General features: G+C 48.1%; 1 protein-coding gene across 2 annotated transcripts in view; it reads left to right on the forward strand.

Moving 5' to 3' along the window:
* Positions 1-25536, forward strand: part of GFM2 (GTP dependent ribosome recycling factor mitochondrial 2) — a 925389-nt gene that overhangs the window by 297028 nt on the left and 602825 nt on the right. For both annotated transcript variants that reach the window (XM_069627482.1, XM_069627483.1), the window contains exon 5: positions 5509-5606. In XM_069627482.1, the coding sequence (XP_069483583.1) occupies positions 5509-5606 (98 nt within the window). The remainder of the gene's footprint in view (positions 1-5508; positions 5607-25536) is intronic.

The following is a 25536-nucleotide window of genomic DNA, read 5'->3' on the forward strand; positions in this document are numbered from 1 at the left end:
CAATGAGGGCTCACAAATCATCCGCTATTACCCCTGACTTTTACTGTTAATCGCAGCCTCCAGTACAGACCTCAGGACGTCCCAGCGTTGAGCTCCACCGGGACGGCGTATAAGCGGTCTTTTGCAACTTGAAGGAAAGAAACTAGCGCGTACAACACCACTCTGTTTGACCCATCAAACAGGGCTCTCCACCAATCATCTCGAGTTAGGAACTGAAAGTTCGTTGTTATTGGGCTAAAGATGTTGTTTCTTTCGCTCTCCAACTCGGGACATGCTAAGATCAAATGTTTAAGTGTTTCCTTGTTGGTGGAGCAGAACCGGCACATAAGGTCCAGGTCCGTAGATTGAGAGCAGTAACAAAGGCGTTCCTTGGTTGGCATGGCATTCAGCCTGAACTGCAAGTAGGAGGCACGAGACCACTGGTCCGGGAAGCACGACAGATAGGGCGGGACCCAGCCATAGGCTCTTGCCTCGGCCGGCACTTCAAGCATGGACTTAGAAGCAGCTCTTTGGGTACAGGTGTAGATCCAATCATTTCTCCAAAGCTTTAGTTTTGCAGCATCAGGATTCTCCAGCAACAATTGCTTTGTGATGTCATAGGAACTAAGCACGTCATGGCATAACTTATTCCATTGGAATAAGATTGAGGGGGCTTTAGCGAGTTCTAGGCTGTGAAGGATATCCATCTGAGGGATTAGGTTGCTTGAATTTAGTTTCCTAAAGACACTTAAAAGATTCCAAGCAACTCTCGCTTGCATAGATATGTAACCAAGCTCACATCTGACGCAAACAGTGGAGGTACCTTTGGGCAGATGGAGAACCCTGGACCAAAAAATGCTTTCCAAAGAGTTCCACACTTCAGGCCCACAACCAAAAGCATTTTCACCGGCGTAGATCAGTGATGGTACCACCTTCTGCTGGAAAAAGGTTATCGTTGGTCTTAGAGAGAATTTCCCAAATTTTGTATTAATCAGGACTGCTTGGCACGCCAGTTGTCGGCATTTTTTCTTGGCTGTGTCCACCCAAGGTGCGTCATTTCTACTCGCGCTTAATTGCATTCCCAAATATCTGGTGTTAAGTACTCGCCCAATGGGTTCTTTATTCACGTACCATTTAAATTTCTGCCCGTTTGGTTTGAAACCTTGCAGTCTTTCAAAGACGATGGCTTCACATTTCCCTCTGTTGATAACCAACCCGTTGTCTGTTAGGTATTTTTCCACGGCAACGAGTTTCCGCTATAGACCTATGGGAGTTGAGTCCAACAGAATGATGTCATCTGCATAGACTAAGTAGTCCACATGTGAGCCGTGAAGTTTAGGTGGGAAAGTGCGTAGTCCATTGAAAAACATCTTTGATATCAGATATGAACAGGTTAAATATAGTTGCCGCAAGAGGGCAACCTTGCTTGACACCTCGAGAGGTGTCAATAGGTGAAGATAGGTTACCCTTTTGGTCCAAACGAACTCTAACGGTCGTGTTCATGTGGAGTTCGTGGATAGCGGCCAGCAGACTTTCATCTACTCTCTGGGTCATCTTGTCAATTTTACCGCCAATATTAGCCCCCATATTTCGGATTTCACTCAGGAGAGCGGCTATGTCTCCCTTGGTGGCTGCTGCCCCCGTCTCCGAGGCTTCGACTGACATTTTGCAGTTTATAACCGGGCCGGTATGCGGCGGTGTGTAGGCGTATCTGGCCAACTTTCTTTTGGTGCTCATATGATGCTTGAGTGCGGGGAGGCACACGCCCCGGGAGAGGGGGCCCTACCCTCTGCACTGATGTGATATACCAATCTTAGAGTGTGTTGTGGGACATTGTCCAAGGTGTCCCGGAGATCAGGGGCGTGATGGTGGGAGGAGGCACACGCCTTGGGTCCAGGGGCCCTACCCTCCGTTTGCGTTGGCTTCAGTCCTCGGGTCTAATGCAATGTCGGGGGTATTCCAGTGTTACTGCAGGCCCGTTTGTAGGCCCTAGTGGGGTTGCATGGGGGGCTCCGTTGGGGGGGGGGGTTAGACTCTAGTGAAGGCTCAGGTGGGGACCCAGATGGGTATTCTGTTTCATTTCATTGTTGGCCCACATGCGTAGCTCTTGGGGGCCAGCTGACTGGCATTTATGCTGAGGAGGGCACACACCCCTGTGGTGGAGGCCCAACCCTCTGCATTGCCTTCGGTTCAGGGACTAGCCCCTTGCCTTATGAGACATGGTTTCTAGTATTGCGTCCAAGGTGGCTTCCGGGAGCGTGTCCACGGTCACTTGCGTTGGGTCCTGGGTCGCAGGTTTTAGTGTTGGGTCAAGTGGAGGCAAACTGGACCTGGCGTGGGGTGGGCTCGGGGGGAGAGCACCTCACCTAGAAGCTGGGGAGAATTGGTTGGCTCTGCGCTTGTTGTATCCCTCCGGGGGGTGGCTGTTGAGTAATGGCTGTGGGCTCTCTTGCGAAGATGGCGGGGGAAGGCGGCCCCTCCACTGGGAGAGTCTCGTGGGACTGTCTCACCCCGTTACTCACTACACCCTTACAAGTGAAAGGGAAGTGTGGCTCATGCTGCGAGTCTCAGACGATGGCGGGCTCAGGAGGGGGCTACGCCGGCCCGCGTGCCGCCTGTGGCTGCAACTTCGTTCTGGCCCTTGGCTGGGGGTGGAGAGCGGGAGAGGTCCCTCCTCCGCGATCGGGGTCACGCCAACAGGCCACGGGACCCTCGCTGGAGGCACCTTGGAAGGGGGGTGAGGCCCTCAGTGTTCCGTCGGCACTTCTAAGTATTCCGGGGGGGGCACCTCCCTTCCCCCGGAGTGCTGTTTCACTCGGCGGGGGTCCTGGAAGCCGATGCAGGCGCAGCAGCCAGATGGGAGGCGTGTGCACGGGTGCCACCGCGGGGCGCCCACCAACACCACCGGGATTTTCGAGGCAGGCAGTAAGGTGGAGACTGCCCAGGAGAGCCGCAACGCAGCCTGCACTCTCGGCGGGGGGATGGTACCCTGGCGCTCGTACTGGCTCCGCCGACGCTCAACTGCTGCGTATGTGGCCGGGCGGTGGAGGCACTCGCCGTCAGCCTTTTCTCCCAACCTCGGTCCACCGTTTCTCGCCGGAATTTCGCTCAGCTGGTGGGGGACCGGGTCGCACTGCCTGGGCTGGCGTTGTTGTGCACGGGGGGGGTCAAAAGTGGGGGCTCATGTCACTTTTGGGGCCCGTGAGTCTGGAGCTCACACGAAGGTGCTCCTCATCCGTGCGCCCCTTGCTGGCCAGTGGTCTTTTGCATTTTTGCACTTTGGAAAGGTGGTCCTCTGATGGGATGTATGATGTGTGCCATGGAAACATAGACTGAAGGAACATATGCATAGTGGATTGTAATAATTATGTATATGATATATCCCAGTACAGGGTCCTCTCTTGCTGACATGAACTTTTGGTACTTTGCAATTAGCACTTTATGCATTATTGAACTCCCCAGTTCATTGCTGCTAATATATTGCGCTATGCACTTTATAAAGGAGATCCTTTGATAGGATATATGATATGTCCTGGCAAACGGAGAGGTACATAGTGGTCTGTAACAATTATATATATATATGGCATGGCCCTGGAGTGCACAACTAGGTGAGAACATCTATGGTATAAATATAAGCGGAGTGGAAGGGGACCATCTACATATAAGTGGCATGGTGCCTATAGAGTGGAGTACTATGCTAAAATAACCAGGTGTATGAACAGGCTTGTAATATTATTCTGTTCCGTCAGGACCACGATGGTCTGTCTTGCAACTTTGCACTTTGACTGAATATAATGCCTAGCCGTATGCACGTTTTACTTTGCAATAAGTCCCCCATGCAATTCTGTACATAGGTAGAGTTTGCTGCTTAGCCATATGCACGTTGCACTTTATATCAAGTTCTCAATGCCAATTTGCACATTTTAGGATATTGCTGCTAGTCAACCTATATATTGCACGGTACTATGCACTTTATATACTATGACCTTCAGATATGGATTGTATAAATATATATGGATATCCATTGAATACGTGTATATGAGTAATGATCTCCTAGAATCATTAACGTATCTTTGTAACAATGCCAACTGATGCGAGGATTCGGATTACGAATATAGCCACACGTGGAACATAATATCTATTAATGTGCAGTACGGTGCAATATGGAGTAGTGGTAAAATAAGGGGGCGAATCTGAGATGTTTTTGTATTATAGAAGCACTACCACTGCATTGATCAAATAATTGCAGAGGGGTCTGTAAATAACAATGTCCAAACAGGAGCGCAAGATATGGATGCCCCGAACTGCACTGTATACACTATCATATCATTTTAAATGTTCTAAGATGGCACTCTGCTTGCACATTGTTAAAATGGAAAGCAATACAGATCAATGAAACAGACAAAGGACTAAGATTAATATATGGATGTACACAGCTATGGTTGGGTCTATACTCTGACGAAGCTGCGGGGTGGGAGAAACGCATAAGTGTGGTTCTAAGTTTTGTTTTATCCACCTTTAAGCCAAATAAAGATATTTTTTAATACCTTGGACTGGGTGCTTTGTCGACGGACGTGATTGCTGCAGATCCTTTTCAGCGGGGTGAGCCCTGCTGTGTTTTGTCATGCTTACAAAGCATACTCCTGCGAGACAAGGCAAGCACCTGTGCCCGATGTACAAACGTCTGAATTAGCTCAATGCAGAGTGTATCAATAAAAGCTGGTAAAGTTTCCAATACTCTGTGATTACCACTAGATGTCGGACTATATGCACAGCATGTGAATCTAAGCAGATACAATCATCAGAAATGGTATTACGGTGAGCAATGCATGTTGTCTGTGTGTGTGTGTGTGTATATATATATATATATATATATATATATATATATATATATATATATATATATATATATAATTTCAGGCTAACTACAGCCCACAGTGCTGGATTAGAGGCATCCTGCAGTCCAATATGGCCACTTCCTGCCACACACACACAGGGAAGAGGGATAGTCATGGGAACATTTAGACCTTCTAGGCAAACAACCTCTGTTTTGTAAAAGGAAGAGGAGGTGAAAATGGACCCCAGCCAGGTCAAACAGTTTCCAAGAGGCGGAAGCCATATTACACAAATGAAGGGCCACCACCAGGCTAACCGTTTGAGTAACATAGAGGGGCTACCATTCGGGTACCCCTGCCTTAAGAATCAGACTCTCTTTCAGCCACTCTGTCTGGCTTTGGACTAAGCCTGGTTGAGAGGAAAATCTAGCAAAAAGTAAAGGAGCTATCACATCAGGTAAAATGTGGCCTTTCTACTAAACAATGTTCATGGCTTTTCAGTCAACAGACAGTTTGAGGCTAAATAAAACCCTTTGTACATTTGAGAAATCTTACTTTTTTTCTTTTGTACTAGCTTATTCTGTAATGCACAAAGGTTGGTGAGATCCTTATTGTTGCAGCGAGACAAATTACAAATCTGTGTGCTAGAAGTATGAATTCACAATCATATGTGTTTTTTTTCCTTTTTTTGCAGAATCCGTAACATAGGTATCATGGCACACATTGATGCTGGAAAAACCACAACCACAGAGAGAATGCTTTACTATTCTGGATATACAAGAGCAATGGGTGGTGAGTACAAGGGTCTGGATTCTCAAAGAATTGCACTGGAGAAAATGAGGAGAAGCATCTGAACATGCCAGATATGCTTTCTGGACCTTATACCTGCCTCAGAAATCCAAAAATTGTAACAAATCTCGAGATCCATGGAGCATTTCATAGATTTTTGTGCGCAAACGCAATTCACAAACATATGCATGAGCATTTTGTATATGCTCCAGGTACTCCAGATTCATTCCCATTTTGAACTTTGTGAATCGGGTATAATGTAGCAGGTGCAAATCTGAGCTGCTCAAGGGCACCTTCTCATTTGCTCTATTACAGGTCTTATTAAATCAGGACCTAGGTTTTTATTCTAGTTGAAGCAGCAGAGCCACATTTAATATTTTAAGAAGGAGATTGCGTTTTGTTATTTGTAGACCCTAATAAGCCAGATTTCATTCTACAACACTTTATCGGGGCACATCTTGACAGAGTTGTTGCGATGCAGTAATTTAATTTATTTATTTATTCATATCATTTGTTACATGGCCAAACCTGGAGTTATCATAGGAGTGCTTATCTGGTTACAGAGGAAGTTACAATACAGGCAGGATTAGTTGCATAGTTAGTTATCATACAGGCAACAAAGTTAGGGCGGCCAAATAGTTACAGTATTGGCCAAAACATTTCAGGATACAGTTATACTGGTTAGAATTTATTGAATAGCCATGTTATGAAAAGACTCTGAAAGCGCTGGGGCTGGGAAGGCTCATTTCTAATGTGCATGGGGAGGGAGTTCCAGATCTTAGATGCAGTAACTGGGAAGCTGGCACCCCCTGCCCTGGAGCTCTTGAACCTTGGGAAAATAGGTGTGTGCTAGAGCCAGATCTAAGGGATCTAGTTGATCTTTTTTGGGGGACACTGTTATTGAGGTATGGGGGGCATCATTGGTAAAACATTTGTGTGTGATTTTGTTTGTTTTTTGTTTTATTCGTATTTATATAGCGCACAACATCCCGAGGACATTGTGGCACTTGTTACAGTACAAAGCTTAGTTACTTAGTTACATGGTCAATAGCAATATATATGTACAGGTTACAATATAGTTATATTACATTTGTGTTATATTACAATATACATGGCAGAAGTGGAGGAGGCAGTCCTCCACTTGCTAGTTGAGGAGAGTGGCCTTGAAGTTGTTGCGGAAGACAGAGATGGAAGTTTCAGCACTAAGGATGGCAGGGAGTGAGTTCCAGAGTTTCGGTGCAATATAGGAGAAGCCTAGACCTCCCGCTGTGGCTCTCTTTATGCGTGGTATGTGTAGCTGGTTGGTGTACTGAGCTCTGGTGGGGCGAGTGGATGTGGTCCTTGTTATTGCTTCAGATAGGTATGCTGGAGTGGTTTTGTTGATGCATCTGTGAGTGATGGTGAGAATTTTCAGAGTAATACAGTCTTTGACCTGGAGCCACAGGGCTTCACGTCTGGCGTGGGATATATGGTCTCTTCTAGGGATGCTCATGGCGGCTCTGAGGGCATAGTTTTGTGTGGTTTGCAGTCTGTGAATGTTTTTGGAAGAGGTGCCTGCTAGGAGGGCGTTGCAATAATAGAGTTTGGCTCCTATAGTTGCTCTAGCTATGGCCAAGCATTTGGGGGTGGATAAGTCGGGTTTAATGGCATTGATGATTTTGGTGCTGAACACTGGTGCAGAGGCTATGGCGCTGACTTGTTTGTTCATCGATAGATTTGCATTAATGTGAACACCTAGAGTCTTGACAGAGGATGATGCAGAGATGGTTGAGTTGTCTATGTTGAAGTTGTTGTATTGGGGGCTTAGTTTCGATAATGTGTTTGTCTGGCCCAGGATGAGAATTTCAGTCTTCTCCCTATTAAGACATAGGCCATTGATTGCCATCCAAGCTTGGATAGTGGCATAGATGTTGTGAAGGGCCGTGGCGTCTTTGTGATAGAGTCCAGATAGGGGTAAAAGTACTTGAGTGTCGTCTGCATAATTTGTATATGCAACACCTATGGAGTCAAGTAAGTCGAAGAGGGGTTTTGTGAAGAGGTTATAGAGGGTGGGGCTGTACAAGATCCTTTGGGGACACCGCAGTTTATAGTGATAGGATCTGCGTTAGCTGTGTCGGAGTAGACCTTCATGGCTCTTCCTTCAAGGAAGGAAGTGATCCAGGATGCTGCTTGATTAGAGAAATGGGCTGCATGGGTGAGGTGGGTGGTGAGTGTTTGCTGATCTACCAGGTCAAAAGCAGCTGATAGATCGAGAAGGAGGAGCAAGGCAGGTTTGCCTTTGCCCATGATCTGTGAGATTAGATTTTTTAGGTCTAATAAGGCGGATTCTGTTCCATGCCCGACACGGAAGCCAGATTGTCTTTTGCATAGTATGGAGTTAGCTTCTATGGATAATTGGATCTGGATGTGGGCTGCTTTGTCCAGGATTTTTAGGAGGAACGGGACTGTCGTAATCGGTCTCTAGTTGTTGGGTTGCGCTGGGTCAGATGTGGCCTTTTTTAGAAGTGGCCGCACCCAGGCTTCCTTGAGATTGTTTGGGACAGTTCCTGTTTGGAAAGATGAATTCATGAAGGCAGTAATCAATGGTGCTAGGTCATTGGCGCATTCCTTGATGATTTTAGGAGGGCAAATGTCTACTTTGCAGAGGGATGGTTTGAGGTTTTTGATGAGATTAAGGATCTCAGGTTCAGTGACGTCTCTGAAGGAGAATTGAGCGTGATTGAGATTACTACGCTTGTCTTGTGTAGGGTGGTTGGTTTTTTGGTTTGGGAGGGCTTTGCAGTGGTTTTGGATTTTGTTCCGGAGGATTTTTATTTTGTTGAGCATGGCGGACTGAATGCTGGCACACCAGGCTTTGTCTTTAGTTATCTCGTCAGCGATAGCCGGAAGAGTTACTAATTCATTAAAGATTGCGAATAGTTCTTTAGCTTGGGAGTTGGCCTTTGAGATCCTATCATTGAAGGAGTTGGATTATGCTGCTAAAATGGCTTTTTTATATTGGAAGGCTATTTGTTTGAAGAGGCTCTTATTTAGATCACTCGGATCCGTTTTCCAGTTTTTAAGCGACTGACGCTTTTCAGCTCGGAGGGTTTGGAGTTCTTCCGAGAACCAAGAGTTGCAGTGAAATGACTTTTTTTCCTTCTTGCTTTCAAGTGGGGCTATAGAGTTTATGGCATTGGTGAGAGTATCATTGAAGATAGCTGATAGTATATTTGGGTCCTGAGAGAAAGGTGGTGCTAGGCAGGGGCTTTTAAGGTGGGGACGCAAGTTGGTTTGTGTTGAGTTTTTTAGAACTTCTTATTGTGGCAGGTGGTGCGTGAGTGAAAGTCTTAGGTTTAGGGTTGGTGGGCATGAGGAATTCGATGCATGTGTGGTCCGTCCATGGAAGGGCGGTGTTTGAGGTAATGTTGGATGCGCAGTTGTGATCCATGACCCAGTCAAGGGTGCGGCCTTTGGAGTGAGTGGGGGGTGAGGACTCCTTGGGAGAAACCTAAATCTGCGAGTTCTTTAGCTAGGGTTTGTTTGTTTGTTTATTTATTTGATATATCGCGCAAAACCCAGAGGTAACAGGGCGCAACAGAGAACAGAAGAGTAAGTATACATAAAGACTTGGTTACAGGGTGGGAAACAGTTGAATGGTGAGCAGAGCATTACATTACTTACAGGGTCTGTTAAGTAGGTGTATATACAAATATACATACAGTATTGTACATTTAGCAGGCCAGTTTATATACATATATTCAGTGAGGTGGGCTAGGTGCAGGGGCATTGTTCATTCATGGGGATCGTTGGAGCGTAACCAGGTGAGGGTGTTTCGCCTAAAACTGTAATAGGATTGGTCAGTTCTGATATTGAGAGGGAGGGCATTCCAGTGTTGGCTGCCATGACAGGGAAGCTGCTACCGCCCGTTTTTTTCTGTCTGAATTTGGGTACCTGTAGGCAGTAAGCGTTGGTCATCCTCGTGGGTCTGGTGGAGGTTCCTTTTACTATTCTGGTTGCCAGGTATGGGTGGGCAGAGTTGTTTAAGCATTTGAAGGTGAGTGATGCTGTTTTGAGTGAGAAGCGGTCGCAGATTTTGAGCCATTTGTGTTCCCGTCTTTTGTTGGATATATGTTCCTTGTGTGGTAGGTTAAGGGCTGTCCTGAGTGCGTTATTTTGCAAAGTTTGGAGCTTGTCTGTTATGTATTTGTTGGCTCCTAGATACATGGCATTGCAGTAGTCGAGTCTGGATAGTATTAAGGCATTGGCGACGGCAATGCAGCTAGCTTGGGAGAGGAATGCTCTGGTTGCCCTGATAAGCTTGCACGTGTAAGCGGTAAAGGATGCTAAAGAGTTCACTTGTTTTTTTAGTGACATGGCTGAGTCAAGGTGAAAGCCTAGAGTTTTCACTGTTTTGGCGACTGTGATAGTGTTGCCGTCTATGTTGAAGGCCTTGTAGTCAGGACTGAGTTTTTTTAGGTTGATGTTGGATCCGAGGAGCAGTATTTCGGTTTTCTCATCCATCCATGCCTGAATGAGGAGGTATATTTTGTTTACCAAGGCTGTATCTGAGTTGAAGTTGCCCGAAAGGGGTATGAGAATCTGGGTGTCATCTGCATAGTTAGTGTATGAGACACCCAGTTTGTCCAACTTGTCAAATAGGGGCTTGGGAAAGATATTGTAGAGGGTGGGGGAGACGCAGGATCCTTGGGGGACACCGCAGGTTATTTTGATGGGGTCTGATGAGGCTAGTGAGGAGAAGACTCTCATGGTACGATTGTCCAAAAATGATTGGATCCAGGCTATGGCCTCTTTTGAGAAGTGGGCAGCCCAGGACTGTGTGATCTACCAGGTCGAAGGCTGCCGACAGATCAAGGAGGAGAAGCATGGCAGTGTTTCCTTTGTCGTTAATCTCATTAATTTGGGTTTTGAGGTCGATTAAGGCGGTTTCTGTGCCGTGTTGCGGTCTGAATCCAGATTGGCGGGCACCTAAGAATTTGTTGGTTTCTAGATATTGCTGGATTTGTAAGTATGCTACTCTGTCTATTATCTTTAGCAGGGATGGCACCGTGGTAATGGGTCTGTAGTTGGTAGGGATAGCGGGGTCTAGGATTTGCTTCTTGAGGAGTGGCAGAACCCAGGATTGTTTGAGGTTGCTTGGTATGGTGTTGGAGGAGAAGGATGCGTTGATCAATTTGGTTATAAAGGGAGCTAAGTCCCTGGCTGCGTCCTTTATAATCTGGGGTGGGCAGTTGTCGCCTTTGCAGTTGGAGGGTTTGAGAGAGGCGATGACCTTTTCTGTTTCTGGTATGGAGATTTTAGCGAATCTGAAGAGGTTTGGGCCTGGTGGGTTAGTTATTTTGGCAGGGATGCTAGGTGGTGAGTAGTCGTTGGTGGTTATGGAGTCTTTTTTTTAGTGCAATTTTTGTTTGGAGAGTTTTGATTTTGTTGTTTAGGGCGTTTTGGACGCTGGTGCACCATTGTTTGTCTTTGGTTATATTATCTGGTGGGGGTATGGGGGATTCCAGTTCTCTAAGGATTGCAAATAGTTCCCTGGTATTGGAGCTGGAGTTTTTGATTTTCATTAAAGAGTTTCTTTTTGGTGAGTAGGATTTCTTTTTTGTAGTTTGTGAGTTTAAGCTGTAGTTTATTCTCTTCTGTGGGGGTATTGCGCCATTGAGTTTCTAGTTTCCTTTTTTGCATTCTTAGTTCTTTCAGATGGGGGTTAAACCATGCGTTGAGGTGGGCTTGTTTTTTACTCTTTTGCGGTTTTAGAGGGGCAATAGTGTCTAGTCCTGTCTTCTAGGCACTCTGGGTGTAGGTTGTCTGGGAGAGCGTTAAGGGTTGGCAACAGTAGTGGTAGTAGGTTGTCGGGCGTTATGTTTTTCTTTGCTCTAGTGGGCAGTGGTGGTGCCATGATTTTCTTTTCATTGACTTCTTTATGGAGTGACAGAGTGAAGTCGATGAGGTGGTGGTCTGTCCAGTGTTGAGGGGTAGTTTTGGAGATGGTGGTATCGCAGTTCAGTGTGGCGATCCAGTCCAAGGTCCTACCTTTGATGTGGGTGGGGGTGAGCACTTTTTGGATTAGGCCGTGTTCAGCAAGCATATTGGCTACGGCTTGTGCTGGTCTGTCATCTGGATCATTTAGACCAAGATTCAGCTCTCCTGGTAATAGTATTTGGGAGGTTACCTTACTGTTGTTAGCTAAGAGGCTGGATAAATCTGCCTCGAAAGAGCCAACGGGGCCGGGTGGCCTATAGATCAGGTAGATGGTTAAGGTACGACAGTTAAAGATGGGCAATTTGGCTGTGAGGAGTTCGCAGGATTTGAGAGAAGTTTGGGTTGATAGTCTTAGCTCAAGGTCAGTCTTGGCTATGATGGCCAGACCGCCTCCTCTGTTGATGGGTCTGTCCATTCTGATTATTTGGTAGTTTTCAAGGATGGCTATTGAGAGTGCTGGGCCTGCTGCTTCATGCAGCCAGGATTCAGTAATCTCTAGGAGGTCGAGGTTGTTGGTGGATATGGTGTCTGCTATTTCTGTGGCGTGGGCTACTAGTGATCTATCGTTGATTAAGGCTCTGGATATGGTAGTTATGTTGGGTGTGTCCTGGATAGTTACCGGGATGAGTTTGGGTTGGGTGGAGCTATTGCAGTGTGTAGTTAAGTTAGGGCATGTTTTAGGGTGTCTTAAGGTAGATCTTATGAACTTGTTCTGGTAACTGGGCTCAAAGAGGCGGGGTAATCTGGCTCGAAGCCTGATGTTTCTTTCTGAGGTCGATCAGGGTGTATTTTCTGCAGGGAGCATTGTTAAAGTAACAGTAGAGATGGTGAGGTGTAAGAAGGGTATCAGGAGGTATGGTAGGGTGGCTGTTTGATTCTTGCTAAGGCGCATTGTATAGTTTGAGCAGGGAGGAGGTGGAGGGTGGGTATCTAGAGAGGTCGTTGGAGGTTGGCTGTGGGCGTGTATGCTAGATGCGATATTCAGAGGATACAGCAAGTTAGGTTAATTCCACATCAGAGTGGGTGTGCTAGATGTGACATTCCAGTAATGGGGTCAAGTGGGGCTAGTCTCGCACCAAGATAGCATTCAAGTGGAAGGGTTAGACTCTCATTTGAAACACAATATAGTGGCAGGCTAGGTGCGACTATCAAGTTGCAATGTAGTCGCAGGCAGAAAGCAATTTAAACACAAAATAGCGGCAGGCTAGGTGCGACTATCAAGTTGCAATGTAGTGGCAGGCAGAAAGCAATTTAAAACACAATATAGTGCCCGGCTGGGTGCAGCTTTTAGAGGCGGTGCACTTTCAAGGGCTAAATATGCGTGCTAGTGTGTGGTAATATAATGGTTATGGCTAGCAAGGATGATACAGCAGATGGCTGAGTGTGGAAGGCATATGGCAAACTTGGGCAGTGTGATAGAGGTTAGCCAGGGTTAGTGCCAGTGCTATTAGACAGCAATGGATTAGACTGGTGCAGTTATAAAAACAGTCATCTTGCGAAGTGATCTCACAATAATCAACGTAAAGTACAGCAGTGCCAGCGACCAAGAAGTCGTTAAGGCTGTGTGGCTGTTGTGCAAACACAAGTACATGCAATAAACAGTTGGAGTCTAGCAGAGAGGATGGTGTCACTGGCAGTTAAGACTATGGTGTTTAGGGATACATTCACAAGTGTAGGTGGAGAGTTTAGCAGGTTGTGCACAAACACAGGAGAGTGCGACTTGCGTGCTAGATCTGACCATGATGTTGTATTGCCATGCGGATGTGCAGTACGTGCAGACTGTTTGTAGGTGGAGGTAGTCCAAAGTCCAGGTGCAGTCGACGATTAGTGGGTGGCCCGTAGGGATGGGAGGGCAAGGCAGCATAATTGCCCGACATGCGGCAGACAGGCTCTTGGGTCACCGCACGAGAGAGTCAAGGGGCGGGTGTCAGGTACTGATTCCTTACGGGATGTATGTAATGGCAGGGTACCATGGCCCGGCGGCACGGACAGGCACAGACAGGTATGTGCCTTGTAGTGTGTGCCTTTGGGGGATGTGCCAGCTCACGTCTTCTGGCGCTATGCGGAGGAGGAAGTAACGTCCTCAGCCAACCGGCGGCCCTCAGCGTAGGGGTTGGTTGCTAGGCAACCGAGTAAACAAAGGGCACGGCGGCCATTTTCCAAAGGCTCCTTGTGTTGGTTGCAGCTGGTTGCAGCGGATTTATCCTTAGGATCATTGTATCCTAAATTTAAGTCTCCTAATAGAAGGATTTTGGAGGACTTTTTAATGTTGTTGCTGAGTCGATGGGAGAGGTGCTCTTGGAAGTCAGCTGGGAGTCCGGGAGGTCTGTATAGGATGTGGATGTTGATTAGATTATTGCGGGAGAGTGTAAGCTTGGCTGATGGGATAACAGCATTACCACCCCATGTACTATGGTCTGCTAATCTAATGGATAGTGAGTCTTTGTGGATAAGGGCGACTCCCCCTCCAATCTTATCACATCTATCTTGCCTAAGGATGGTGTAGCCTGTGGGTAGGGCTAGTGCGATGGCTGGGCAGGAGGCATCATTGAGCCAGGATTCAGTGATGCAAAGTAAGTCCAGATTAAGTGTGGATAGTAGATCATTCATCTCGAGGGCATGTGCAGGTAGGGAGCGTATGTTCAGTAGTGCACATTTAAGAGGTGGGTGTTGTGTGCCTTTGATGTTTTTGTTTGTACTAGTATGGGGTGAAGTGTGCTTGTTGTGGTGTGTGGTAGTGAGGGGCTTAGTGCGAAGTAGTGTAGAGGCACGTTGGGGTGGTGGGGGGAGAGGGGCAGTGCCTATGCTCATCTTAGTATGGGGTAGTGGTGCAGTGCGGGTGCCTATTCTGGTGTTTCTAGTCGTGATGGGTGTGGGTGAGCAGAGTAAATACCTAGGAAGTGATCGATTTCTAAGATTGCGGAGTCTGGTGGCTGTGTGTGTGTGTGTGTCCCCGTGTGTGTGTGTGTCCGTGTGTGTGTCCGTGTGTCCGTCCCCTTCCTGGAATGTGACAGAAATGACAGTGGGATTGTGCGACTAGGGCTAGGTACTTCAGAGGCAGGTTACAAGTGGGTCACAATTCAACAAAATACAATGCCTAAACTCGATGAGATGATAAGAGATTTTAATAGGATTCTAGCTTGGATTGGTAGCCAGTGTGCTTCTCTCCTAATGTGAGAAATATGATCCCTTCTTTTTAATCCAAAGGCTGCCCTCAAGGTTTTGTTTTATTGCAATTTAGCCAGATTAGTATTTGTGGTTCCTAGCCGGAGGATATTGCAATAATCCAGCTTCGATAGTATGAGGGCTCGCGCTAGGGTGAGGCAGTTTTGTGGGGTAAGAAATTGGCGGCTCAGTGCAATGAGTTTGACCGTGTAGGCAGTAGTGGATGAGAGTGCACTGACGTGTTTATTCATAGTAAGGTTGGCATCTAGATAAACGCCCAATGTTTTGACCTGCTTGAGTACTGGGATGGGTGTTCCGCAATGGTAATGGTAGAGTAGTCGGAGTGAAGGGTTTTTAATTGGGTGGGAGGACCTACCATGAGAATCTCAGTTTTGTCATCATTGAGACACAAGCTATTAGTGGCCATCTAGTTTTGTATGATGGCATGGACACATGTCATGTTTTCATTACTCTTGTTCTTACAACGGATTCCCAACATGTTTTGGAGTTGAAAGCCTTAAAGCGGATCCAATACTTAATGTTTTGTTGGTGAAAAATCCATATCTTTATCTGCTGCGAACATTGAATTCAGGTTTCCTTTCAATTTTTTATTTTTATTTGTAACATGGATACCACAATCTGAATCCCTCTTGGTGCTAACGTTCGGGCCAGAGAGAGGAGGTAGGTGGAAGGAAGTGTAGGGAATAGCATCTAAGAAGATAGAAAGTGCAGAAAGTAAAAAGAAGATTTAGGGCCTCATTACGAGTCCGCCGACTCGGTCTTAACACCACTGGTAAAACCATACCGGCGTTGTTTCTGTGACCGTGCAAGCACGACCCACGGACCCAGAAAAACCACAAACCACCGCGGCCGCGGAGTTAAGGGATTCGTAGAATGCGACGGCACCAAAACCACCCAGTTACCGGCATCACGAGTACCACATACATGGAAACACTGCCACAAAAATAGCGGAAAAACCATGGCCACGGAGGCGGTATCGACGCCACCGCGAACATGACGTTAAACAGTACCAGTTGAGGTGAATCAGGCCACAGGTGCCCCAAATGAGGCCAGCCGGACCCAGCAGGTCAGTGTGAGGCTACAAAAGGGCCACACCCACACCCAGGCCAACTCCAAACACAACAATGCAGGCAGCAGCATTGGGACTGGGACTATTGAACCTACAGGCAGCAGTGCACATGGTGGCAGCAATGGTGCAGAGGAGGACGAGGCGGAGGAGGCGCAGGTGTCAGTTAGCAAACCCTGCACCCATGCCAAACCCAATTGCGCAGCCGGCACAACCCCGCAGGCAGCCTGCAATACCCCGCATCAGGGTCTCACCCTGGAACCCGACCCCACGACAGATCCACACATTATACCGGCTGGACCGTCCAACAATCATGTACATCACCACCATGATTGAGGACGACATCAGCAGCCACATTGCCATCTCGACCGCAATCCCCCCCCCCCCTCCTGAAGGTGGTGGCAGTACTGCATTTCCTAGGCACCGGAACTTATCAGCACACAGTTGGTGAGCTGCACGGGCTCTCACAACTCTGTTTTTCAAAAATATTGGGACAGGTACTGGACGCTCTGCTGCGCCATGTGTCGGAACACATCGCCCTACCCCATACACTTGCAGAGGTCATTGCAACCAAGTTGGCATTCCATGCCATTGCAGCCACACCAAATTCCATAGGTGCATTAGACTGCACCCACATAGAGCTGACAGTACCAGGTGCAATGCAGATGGTGTACCGCAATAGGAAACAGTACCACTCACTGAATGTAGAGATGGTATGTGATGCCGGACTGCTGATTACACATTGCTGCGCACGTTTTCCGGGGTCAACACATGACTCGATGGTCCTGCGGAATTCCACATTGCCACACTACATGGAACGCTACGCTGGACAAAGCACATGGCTATTGGGTGAGTACAACTGCCAATGCATAGGCCCTGTGGAAGTGTGTTGAGTGCCCAAGCCAATGACCTATGTAAGTGGGCTGCTACAACTGCACATGCATCACCCCCTGGCCCATGTAATGGACGGTCAGCATAACCCAAACATCACATATCTACACATGACAGGTTTCCACAGTACACACCCTGCCTAAGGAGACATACGACCAAAGCCAACAGGCCATACAAGTTGATCCACTCAATCCAGCCACCCATACTTAGGACCACTTCCCCCCCAAAGTACATGACGGCTGCACATGAGACATTCTGCAACAGTCAAATCATCACAGGCCATGGAATGACTCCCCCATATGTGCTTGTCATTGCACAGTGCCTTACTTACCAACCACTATTGTGTATAAGGTCCACTTCATATGCACAGCAAGTTATAGTGCAATGTCCAAATGCCACCATCTACAACAATTACCCAGGGATGGCAATCACCCGCCCTTCCGACCACAACTAGGCCCATATGGATGAATGTATGATGACACAATATTGCATTGCATCAGATCGTGAGATGAACCACAAACACTGACATGTCCCACACATTTACATCCCATGTAGGTGATGCTGGATATGCACTCACGCCATGGCTGATGACACCTGTACGGAGGCCAAGGAACAGGCATGAGGAGGCGTACAACAGGGCACACGTCCGCACACGTGGCAGGATTGAGAGGACATTTGGCCTACTGAAGGCCAGGTTCTGCTGCTTGAGCAGATCTGGAGGATCACTGCTCTACAACCCAGTGAAGACGGGTAAAATTGTGCTTGTGTGTGCCATGCTGCACAATCTGTGCTTGCGCAGGAACATTCCGCTGCCCCCAGACGCAGAAGATGAAGATGGGGTTGGAGATGGGGATGGCGATGGGGATCGGGTGGCAGCACAACCTCCCAGGGGTGCGCAAGATGGCCAACAAGCACGGGATGCACTCATTCGCTTTTACTTTTGAGAGACTGCACATTGACAGCAAAGCATGGATATGACGATGCCAGTGAATAAATTATTTTTGTCTGCTAATGAAATGACAGATGTCCACTCATTATGGTAGTTTTGAAAGGTTTTGTATTATCAATTAAACAGGGAAGAAAGTGCATTGGGTAGGGAAGCTGTACACCAATGCCCACCCACCACCCAAACCACCCAAACGTTCCAACCCCCAACCAGGCCCCTAACAACTAACCACCTAATGGGCAACCCCCACCACCCAAACGTTCCCAACCCTCCAACACCCATGGTGTCCCCAAATGTCATGTTCACTGGCATCCCCACATGCCACTATTTGCGGTGGTCCTTGTGCGCAGGTGTGTCCTTGCTGGCGGATCCAGTCAACCGACTTGAACGCCTCCGTCGGCTGCCAGTGGCAGAGCTGGATGGGGTGGTGCTGGCTGAGGTGACTGTCGGTGTAACTATGGGCAAGCGTACTTGAAATGCCTGCTGGGCTACCAACATTGACTTGGCAATGCTGGACTGCACACTGTTCCCTTCCCTGACATGGCGTGCCAGGGTGAGAATTGTGGCCGCAAATCGTCCAATCGACCTGGTGAGCCGACACACAGACGTGGCATTGCTCTCCTGCTGCAGCCTGGCCTCCTCCCGCTGCAGACTGGCCTCCTCCCGCTGCAGCCTGGCCTCCTCCAGCTGCCTTTCCACCAGCTGCGTCAGGGTGGCCTGTTGTTGCTCGATGTGCTGCAATCGTGTACAGAGCTCGCCCGTGGATGGAGTTGGGGAGCGCATGGGGCTGTGCAGTTCTGGGGGGCTGAACTGTAGGCCATGGATGGGTGACAGGCCATCCATGTTGTCCCCCTCACCCTGTTGTACTGCTTCGGCCTGCATGGCCTGGGCACTCCCATCACTTGATGCAGCCTCCTCAGCTGTGCAGATGGGTTGCAAATCATCATCCGCGGCCAGGGTGGGTGGCTGCATGGGGATGGTGTCGTCTTCTGGTGTGCCTGCTGCAGCCGGTGTGCCTGATGTTGCCGGTGTGCCTGGTTCTGCCGGTGCCTGTGTGCCAGAGCAGTTCGCATAATCCTCCTGGACATGAGTGCTGCGTTGTGCGCCTGCAGGTGGCCGCTGCGTAGCCTCTTGTCCGTCGTCGCTGTCACTTGTCACGACTGTGGGGATACAGAGGGCATGCGGTTAGTTGTGTGGTGTTACGTAATGTGTCCATCACATGCATCAAACATCATAATCCATGTCCACTTGCAATTCAACACTTTTGACTATTGATACACACAGGTGTGTGCCTCTGTTCCAGTCAGGCACGCACTGTGTGAATTTCGAGGGGTCGTGCTTTGGGGATGTGATACTCGTCGTTTGGCCAGTCAGTGGTTCCATTGAGTCACTCCTGCCCTGTTTGGGGGGGGGCATTGGGATTGGGTCCATTGGGTCACTCCTGCCCTGTTTGGGGGGGGCCATTGGGAGTGGGTCTATTGGGTCACGCTGTTACGCCTCGGCAGGCCCGGAGGAGGATTATTGCCCTTCGTAAGGGCATGCGTCACATTGCAAATCCATTCTACGCCCACTGGCAACTGCCCTGGAAAATAGTGGCTTCGGTTCACTCCGCAGCGCTCTGCGGCAAGTTGGACCACGATTCCCAGCCTTCCGCCTCCCGCTGTCAGCAGAGAGGCGATGATGCGTGAACCTCGGTTTCGTCCGGTTCCGCCTTTCTCCTTCCCGATTTAAACCTCAGAACCGGGCAAGACGCTGCTTCTGATTAAAGTTGCATCCCGGTGTTTAGAAGTTCCGTCTTCGATCCTACTTTACTTACCTGTGTACCAGACCTGTTTCCTCCTTCACGGACTGCTTTTGCCTGCCGCTTTTGGAAAACTACTTACCCGTGTACCAGACCTGTTTCCTCCTTCACGGACTGCCTATACCTGCCGCCTTTTGGAAACCTGTGATCACGGCATCGGTAAGACTCTTCTTTTTCACTACTTGCTAAACAAGCATTTCTTGTACTCATCGTACCTTGCCGCTGAATTCCATCACCTGCAATACTCAAATTCAATTCTGCCTCTTATTGTTGCTGTTACCATCATCTCCACAATCAGACTTCCATTGGACATTCTTCAGTAGTGCACAGGGACGCCTTGCAGATAGTGCACCTACCCGACTCTAGCGCGGCCCTCGTTCCGCCCGGGTTCAGTTCCCTAACTAACCTACCCATTTGTTATTTTGCACCTCCGTTTTTTGAACTCTTTGGGACAACTCAGACTCAACAGCACAGCACTGGTAAGGGTTTTCTATTTTTATGATTCCATACCTCATAGCTAATCGACCACTATCGTTAGTATAGGTTACATTCTCCTTTCTTACTTATAGGTGGTTCCGGTTGCCTTAAAACAAGGGGAGGGCATAGCTCAGGTACTACTAGAAAGAAGTATCAAGGGAAAGGGATTCTTCTTAAAGTTCCAATTGCTCACCTCTTGTTTTTCCTTTACAGCTGGGTTCTTGGCGGCGTGTCCTCCCCGCTCTTTTGAGCGATCAGTCCATCTGCCTGGTCCTACCCAGCAGAGGGTCATATCGTTAAAAAGGTCTTGTGCCCTCACAGAGAGGAGGCTAGGTTGGAGGCCCCGACCTAGCTCTTCAATCAATAGTTCAGTCCTGTGTCTTCCGGCCACCGATTGGTTTACTTCCCGTCCGGTAAGTAACAAAATCAGAAGCCATGGAAGAAGCGGATCCGTTGACCACTCTAGTTCATTTGGTATCCGAACTACGGGCAGACATGACTGCCGCACATGATGCCTTACACCAGCGGATTGACAAGATGAGGCCCTTTCCTGCACCCCAGACTCTGGGAATTGATCCGTCCGGTGCTACTGCCTCAGGTTCTGGAGCCCATTCAGCCTCCGCCTCTGGGTTCACCTCGGGCCCCGTTCTGATGGCCACCCAATTCCCATTGGCTCCTCCGGAACGCTTTACGGGTGACCCAAAGCAGTACCAGACATTTATCAACCAATGCAAATTGCATTTTCTTTGTCGCCCTTCGGCCTTTCCCAATTCCACCACGAAGGCGGCCTTTATCCTTTCGCACCTCGGAGGGACGGCGGCAGCTTGGGCTAATCCCTTGCTTGAATCCAATAGCTATGTTTTGTATGACTGTGACGCTCTTATTACAGCCATGAATAGGGTATTTGATACCCGGTACAAGTCACAAGCCACGGATCTAGAATTCTTAAATTTACGTCAGGGTACGTCTTCCTTGTTTACATACCTCACTAGGTTCAATCAGTTGGCAGCCGAGACGGATTGGCCGGAAGAAAAGAAATCTGCGGTATTCTACAAAGGATTGTCTGAGGAGTTAAAAGACATCCTTGCTACTGTGCCGGTGATTCCTACCACATTCGGGGAGTTACTTGATTTGGTACTACAAATAGACGCTAGAAGATCTGAAAGGAAGGGAGAACGGAAAAATATGACTCCAGTTCCCCTTCCCCTTGATTCCGTTAATCCTCCTTCCTCTGCTTCTTCTGAGCCTATGCAGATAGGGGCAGTACGTGGTCCGTTGTCTCCTGCACAACGTGAACACCGTCGATCCAACAATTTATGTATGTACTGTGGTTCGTCTGAGCACCACCTCAAGGATTGTCCAAAAAGACCCGTTAAGAAGGCGGGAAACGCCAGAACCCGGCGATAGCAGGAGTCCCTATGCCGGGGGTATTATCTTTGGACTCGAATGTGGCAATTACCGTACCTGTTAGTCTGCCAGTGGTATTTACCACTACAACTGACTGTTCTTTCTCTTCTCAGGCTATAATTGATTCCGGTGCTACTGGGAATTATATGGATTATGATTATGCCATGAGCAATAACGTTCCTGTGGTTTCTAAACCACAACCTGAAGCCGTACATGCGGTAGACGGCTCTTCTCTGGTCTCGGGTCTGGTTACTCAAAGCACGTCCCTCGTCCGTATGCAGACGGACGATGGACATACCGAAACACTCACATTCGACCTAATTAAGGCCCCCCAGCTTCGTGTAATTTTGGGCATTCCGTGGTTACAACATCACAATCCTGACATTGACTGGGCCAGGAAGGTGGTACAGTTTCATTCCTCTGTCTGTAACGAAAGATGTTTTCAGACTAGTAGCATTTCCGGTACTTCCTGTCAAGCCCTGGTGGCCGCAATGGACTTGATAGGTGCCATTACCAATGCCATTGAACCTAGCATCCCTGTGGAATACGCTTCTTTTCGGGACGTCTTCGATAAAGGTGGAGCAGATCAGTTGCCCCCACATAGGCCATATGATTGTCCTATCGACCTGGTACCGGGGGCTAAAATACCTGCTGGCAGGGTTTATTCGCTCACACTGCCAGAAGACAAAGTGCTAAAAGAGTACATTGACAAGGCATTGGCTACAGGGTTCATCAGACCATCGAGAGCACCGGCAGCGTCTCCTCTGTTTTTTGTTCCTAAAAAAGAAGGTGACCTTCGCCCTTGTATTGATTATAGGGCATTAAACGCAATCACAGTCAAGAACCAGTACCCTCTTCCCCTGATCTCTGTACTCTTGGATCAGCTAGGTTCCTCTATAATCTTTACCAAACTTGATCTGCGGGGTGCTTACAACCTAGCTCGCATAAGAGAAGGGGACGAGCGGAAAACCGCCTTCAAGACCCGGTACGGGTTATTTGAATACCTAGTGATGCCCTTCGGGTTGTGTAACGCCCCGGCCACCTTTCAGGCCTTCATGAATGATGTCTTTCACAATTGTCTGGACCGGTTTGTTGTGGTCTATCTAGACGATATACTGATTTACTCCTCATCCAAGAGTGAACACACCCAACATGTGAGATTCGTTTTACAAAGGCTGAGAGAGAACCATCTCTTCGTCAAAGCCGAGAAGTGTATCTTCAATTCGTCGGAGGTTGAGTTTCTAGGTTATGACCTTACCAACCGGGGTATCCGGATGAGCCAGTCCAAGGTTAAGGCCGTTTTGGAATGGCCTGTCCCTACTACAACCAAAGCCCTACAGTCATTCCTGGGGTTCTCGAACTTTTACAGGCGCTTTATCTTTTCATTTTCTACCATCTCGGCTCCTTTGACGGCTTTAACTAGCTCAAAACAGCCATACCGATGGACACCAGAAGCGCAATCCGCCTTCGAGGCCTTAAAAGCGGCTTTTTCTTCAGCGCCAGTGCTGCAACATCCCGATCCGCTCCTACCATTTTTTGTGGAAGCTGATGCTTCTGGGATGGCCATCGGGGCTATTCTGTCGCAACCCTGTCAGGATTCGGGTGAGATTCATCCGGTTGCGTTCTTTTCGAGGAAACTGACACCATACGAACGCAACTATCCTATCACGGAAAGAGAATTGCTGGCAGTCAAGGACGCTTTCTCTGAATGGCGTCATCATCTATTGGGGGCCCGTCATCCGGTTACTATCTTCTCTGACCATCGGAGTCTACTGGCATTCAAATCAATGAAGTGTCTCACTGCCCGGCAGGCCCGCTGGCACCTTTTCTTTTCCCAGTTCAATTTCACCATCACGTATAGGCCAGCCCGTCTCAACGTTTGTGCAGACGCCTTGTCTCGCCTGCCCTCTCACTCGGAGCAAAGCAAACCCGAGTGCCCTCTTCTGCTGCCTTCTAGGGTCGTATGTGCGTGTACTCCACGACCTTTGCTCCGTTCTTTAATCTCGGACTGGGTGAATACACATAAAGAGGAATGTGTAGCCCTAAATCTTGATGTGGTACAAGGACTTCCCTATATTCAGGGCCGCCTGTTTGTGCCCCCGGGGAAAGCCCGTCTCCAAGCCCTTGCTTTATCTCATGACTCCTTGATAGCGGCTCATCCAGGCCAAAAGAAGACTCTGGACTTGCTCCGTCGTTGGGCCTGGTGGCCGTCTATGTCACAAGACGTGGTTAACTATCTGGCCTCCTGTTCTGTGTGTGCTCAATGTAAGGTCTCCCGGTCTAAACGTGTGGGTTTGTTGCAGTCACTCCCGGTTCCTCACAAGCCATGGTACATGGTCTCTATGGATTTCATTGTGGACCTGCCACCGGTGGACGGTTTTGATACCATCTGGGTGGTAATTGATTATTTCACAAAAATGGCGCTCTTCGTTCCTTGTGTGGGTTTGCCCTCTGCTCCGACTTTGGCCTCATTGTTCCTTAGGAACGTATTTCGTTTCTTTGGTCTGCCTTCTATTGTGGTTTCGGATCGCGGACCGCAGTTTACATCACGTTTCTGGAGGGCTCTGACGGCATCTCTGGGCATTGATGACATGTTCAGCTCTGCCTTCCATCCACAAACAGATGGGCAGACTGAACGGCTCAACGCTACTCTCGAGCAATACCTGCGCTGCCTCACACTTCGTTTCCAGTCATCTTGGTTGGCGTTGTTACCACCTGCTGAATTTGCTTATAACAATTCTCTGCATACCGCTTCTGGTGTATCTCCCTTTTTTGCACTTTACGGACAACATCCGCGATCCTTGCCCCTGGATCCTGATCTTCCCATTGACAATCCAGCGGCTCATGCGTGTGTTCGGGACCTCAAGTCCATTCATGAGGTCGTTCGTCAACACCTGCTGCATGCTCAGGCAAAGGCTAAGAAGTTTGCTGACATGCATCGGGCACCTGCACCCGACTACCGTGTGGGTATGAAGGTTTGGCTGTCATCACGCAACCTGAGAATGCCTGGAAAACAAATGCTCTTACCCAAGTTTGCGGGACCCTTTTCTGTCACTAAGGTTTTGAATCCAGTTGCTGTGCGTCTTTCATTGTCCTCGTCCTGGAAACAGCACCCAGTGTTTCATGTCAGCTTGCTGAAGCCTTGTCCGGCCAACATGCGGTTGCCGATCCGCCCACCCCCGGTGAGGGTGGATGGCAATGATGAGTTCGAGGTGGCCGATATCCTGGATTTCCGACTTCGGAGGGGTCGTCCTTTTTACCTGGTTGACTGGAAAGGTTTTGGCCCTGAGGATAGATCTTGGGAGCCTTTATCTAATATTCAAGCTCCGGCCCTGCTTTGCCGCTTTCATGCCCGTAGGGGGGTGGTGCCGCCTTTGGGGGTGGATGCTGTTACGCCTCTATCTATACAAAGGTCTACCGTTCCCCTTGTTTTAACATTCCCTCTCTCACACGGTTAGGGGATAACCAACATAATCATCATATAAAGGAGACAGAAAATACATTCCCCACTCAACAGTGATCTTTACATATCGTGTGATGCTGAAAAACCCTATTTATACCAATAGTCTTGAAGAAATAGACCTAGTACTTATTTGTTTTTTTATAATATCAAAAATAGTTTATTTTCTTTTATAAAACTAACTCTAAAACAGTGTTTTCAGTAAAAAGGACCCCACAACACAACATACAGTGGATACATTTACAATACAAATTACTAGTTTCACTCACATCCATTCCTGTAACATGACAATACAATACATCAACATATAAAATTTATATAATGATTTAAACATTTCCAATCACTGAGTGTTATTAACTCAGAATAAACAGTCCCGACATGTTTCAGTTCCTCTTGGCACCAAATGCATGAACCTTCTTCAGGGGAAGACACTTTTAATTTTTTCTCCACCATGTAATCCAGGGCCCCAAAAGTACTCTTCAAACCGTACTCCTATAATTATTCAATACACAAAGAAAAATAGGGTATCACTACAGATCAACATCATCACAAATACATAAGTCAGCTACATAATGCTAACTATATTCCAGTAACATTCAAATATGTACCTATATACTGGCAAGATCAATTGAACCCAATGGTCACTACATACCTCACAAGTAGGATTGCTGCAGTGTAGGTGTGCCTCAGTGCACCCAAATGCCCTCCGACCTCTTTCAA

The sequence above is a fragment of the Ambystoma mexicanum genome, chromosome 6p (assembly GCF_040938575.1).
Source record: "Ambystoma mexicanum isolate Mex_15411 chromosome 6p, UKY_AmexF1_1, whole genome shotgun sequence".
NCBI lineage: Eukaryota > Metazoa > Chordata > Amphibia > Caudata > Ambystomatidae > Ambystoma > Ambystoma mexicanum.